Below are 2,502 nucleotides of genomic sequence, written 5' to 3'. Positions count from 1 at the left end.
TTCCTGTAGATGTAAAAGCGCTTTGAGCAGTTGTTAAGACTTGAAAAGCGCTATATAAATACAGCACATTTACATTTACATTTACATAACAACAGCTGTTTCAGTCTGGACCTAGGGACCTCTAACAGAAGCTGTTTCAGTCTGGACCTAGGGACCTCTAACAGAATCTGTTTCAGTCTGGACCTAGGGACCTCTAACAGAATCTGTTTCAGTATGGACCTAGGGACCTCTAACAGAAGCTGTTTAAGTCTGGACCTAGGGACCTCTAACAACAGCTGTTTAAGTCTGAACCTAGGGACCTCTAACAGAAGCTGAGCCGAGGAGCGCAAGGCTCTGCCGCAATTGCGAAAAGTTAAAATCTCAGACAAATAAGAGGGTGCCAAGCCATAAATGGCGTTAAAAAAAAACAGTGACGACAGCACCGGGGTAATGTCTTCCCGTGTGGACGTGCTTGTTAAAAATCGGCAGAGACACGCCGGGCCCCAGGTGTTACTCAGTAAAAGGAAGCGCAGCGTCTACTTCCTGTATCCTGTCTGACCCTTCTGTGTATTCTGCCCCCAGCTGCCCCCCCCTCATACCCTGAGATGGCTCGAGGGTCCCATCAGCCCCCCTCTCCATACCCAGACCCCAGCAGGGCAGGAGACGGACAGCAGGACGGACACGGCAGCGGTCAGTACTCCCTAACGTTGGTTTCAATAATGTCTCCCCCCCCCCCCCCCCCCCCCCCTCTCCTGGTGGGTGGGGGAGGGGTACATTACAGCTCTGCACCATTAGGTAGATTGACATCTAACAGATCCCCTGCAGTACTCCAAGGTACCCCTAGGGGGGACATGGACCCCCTGAAGTACTCCACAGTACCCCTAGGGGGACATGGATATTGTATATGTAAATAATATTATGTAACATAACTAACTTCATCTGTTTAAATTAATGTTTTTAATGTATTAAATGTATTTAAATCTGTTCAGGCTCCGCCCCCTCCATGGAAGGCTCCTCTCCATTAAGCCCCGCCCCTCCAGGCTCCGCCCCCTCTGCGCTGCTGTATCAGGACCAGACGCTCCCCCCTCCACCGCTGCTGCACCTGCCGTATGAAGCTTCGCCCCCGGCCGCCTACCTGCCTTCCGCCCCTCCCCCTCACCCCCCCCACTTGACCCACCACCCCCCCTACCATGCCTGCCTCCCCCCTGCCACCCACTGGGGGGCGCTGCAGAGCGGAGGCGGGGCCACACGCATTTACTGCCCCGCCCCCAACCCTGGTCACATGGTGGGTTACATCACGGGGCCTCCCCCCCACCACACGACCACGCACTACCTCCCCCCCGCCATGTAGTGCTGACTGTTAGCTCCAGGCTAACAGCGCCCTGTCTGTTTATTGAGCAGCGCTAACAGACCTGAGAACTTGAACAAAATTAGAGATTTAAATGAAAGAAGAAAGACATTGTGGGTTTCCTGTTAGCTTATCAGCATGTTAGGTTCACCCTGTGTGTGTAATGAGCAGTGCTAACCAGGCTAAAAGCGCTAACAATGTGGAAAAGAATTTGAAATTTAATTTGAAAAAACGGATTTAAGTTTGAGGAAAGAATTTATTTTTGCGTCATGGTTTTTCTGTTAGCATGTTAGCATGTTAGCCATCTGTCCCTGTTACTGCAGAGGGATTCATTTATGTTCATGTTCAAACTGTTAATAAAGTTTGTGTTTCACCAGCAGACTTTTACTCTCGCGTCATCATTCAGACACGCCCGGACCAATCAGAGAGCTCGCCTGTTTTATAGCTAGACACGTGGGGCGTTTCTCAAAACCAAGTAAGCAAAGGACGGACTTGTGTTCTTGGGGAGCATTCACATGCTCTGACTGACATTAGGCTGAGACATGCGCGGGACACTTTATTGAAGTTGCACAGCAGTGGAATGTGTCAAATAAAGTCCCCGCAGTTAGGACAGATAGTACAGATAGGACATTTAGGACAGAGAGTACAGTTAGGACATTTAGGACAGAGAGTACAGTTAGGACAGTAAGGACGGAGTACGAATAGATACGGAATCTTGCGTTGGACAGTGTCCCTCAGTGTCTCATCTTTACAGCGGGTTGGACAGTGTCCCTCAGTGTCTCATCTTTACAGCGCGTTGGACAGTGTCCCTCAGTGTCTCATCTTTACAGCGCGTTGGACAGTGTCCCTCAGTGTCTCAGCTTTACAGCGCGTTGGACAGTGTCCCTCAGTGTCTCAGCTTTACAGCGCGTTGGACAGTGTCCCTCAGTCCAGAAGGACGTGGACAGAAGGACGTGGACATAAGGAGTTGCTTAGCAACACGTTCCAACCAGATGAGTTCACCTCTGGACATGATGAATAAATTATGTTTAAGTTGACATGTAACTACATATTTTATTTAACTGCTACTTTATAAACTAAATGCTGGGAAGTTTTTACAGAACAAATGTTACGGCACTTTGTTCATATGGCAGAACATTTAAAATAAAATACACTATATACACTACTTTATACAC

The 2,502-nt window shown here is 49.0% G+C and overlaps 1 protein-coding gene across 1 annotated transcript; it reads left to right on the top strand.

Annotated features, from left to right (window-relative positions):
* The first annotated feature begins 534 nt into the window (after positions 1-534).
* Positions 535-1,615, top strand: LOC117941374 (formin-like protein 18). Its single transcript, XM_034866420.1, has 2 exons — positions 535-669; positions 969-1,615. The coding sequence occupies exons 1-2, from the start codon at positions 585-587 to the stop codon at positions 1,328-1,330; spliced, it is 447 nt and encodes a 148-aa protein (XP_034722311.1). The 5' UTR covers positions 535-584; the 3' UTR covers positions 1,331-1,615.
* The last annotated feature ends 887 nt before the right edge of the window (positions 1,616-2,502 follow it).

The sequence above is a fragment of the Etheostoma cragini genome, unplaced genomic scaffold (assembly GCF_013103735.1).
Source record: "Etheostoma cragini isolate CJK2018 unplaced genomic scaffold, CSU_Ecrag_1.0 ScbMSFa_635, whole genome shotgun sequence".
Classification (NCBI taxonomy): Eukaryota; Metazoa; Chordata; class Actinopteri; order Perciformes; family Percidae; genus Etheostoma; species Etheostoma cragini.
The sequence above is the reverse complement of the archived record's forward strand: the minus strand, read 5'-3'. Positions and strand labels throughout refer to the sequence as shown.

What these genes read in the sequence shown, in the direction of transcription:
- LOC117941374 (XM_034866420.1), top strand. Translation starts at nt 585, where the DNA reads ATGGCTCGAGGGTCCCATCAGCCCCCCTCTCCATACCCAGACCCCAGC. An exon ending in GCAGGACGGACACGGCAGCG is followed by an intron (nt 670 to 968) that starts GTCAGTACTCCC and finishes AAATCTGTTCAG; the next exon opens with GCTCCGCCCCCTCCATGGAA.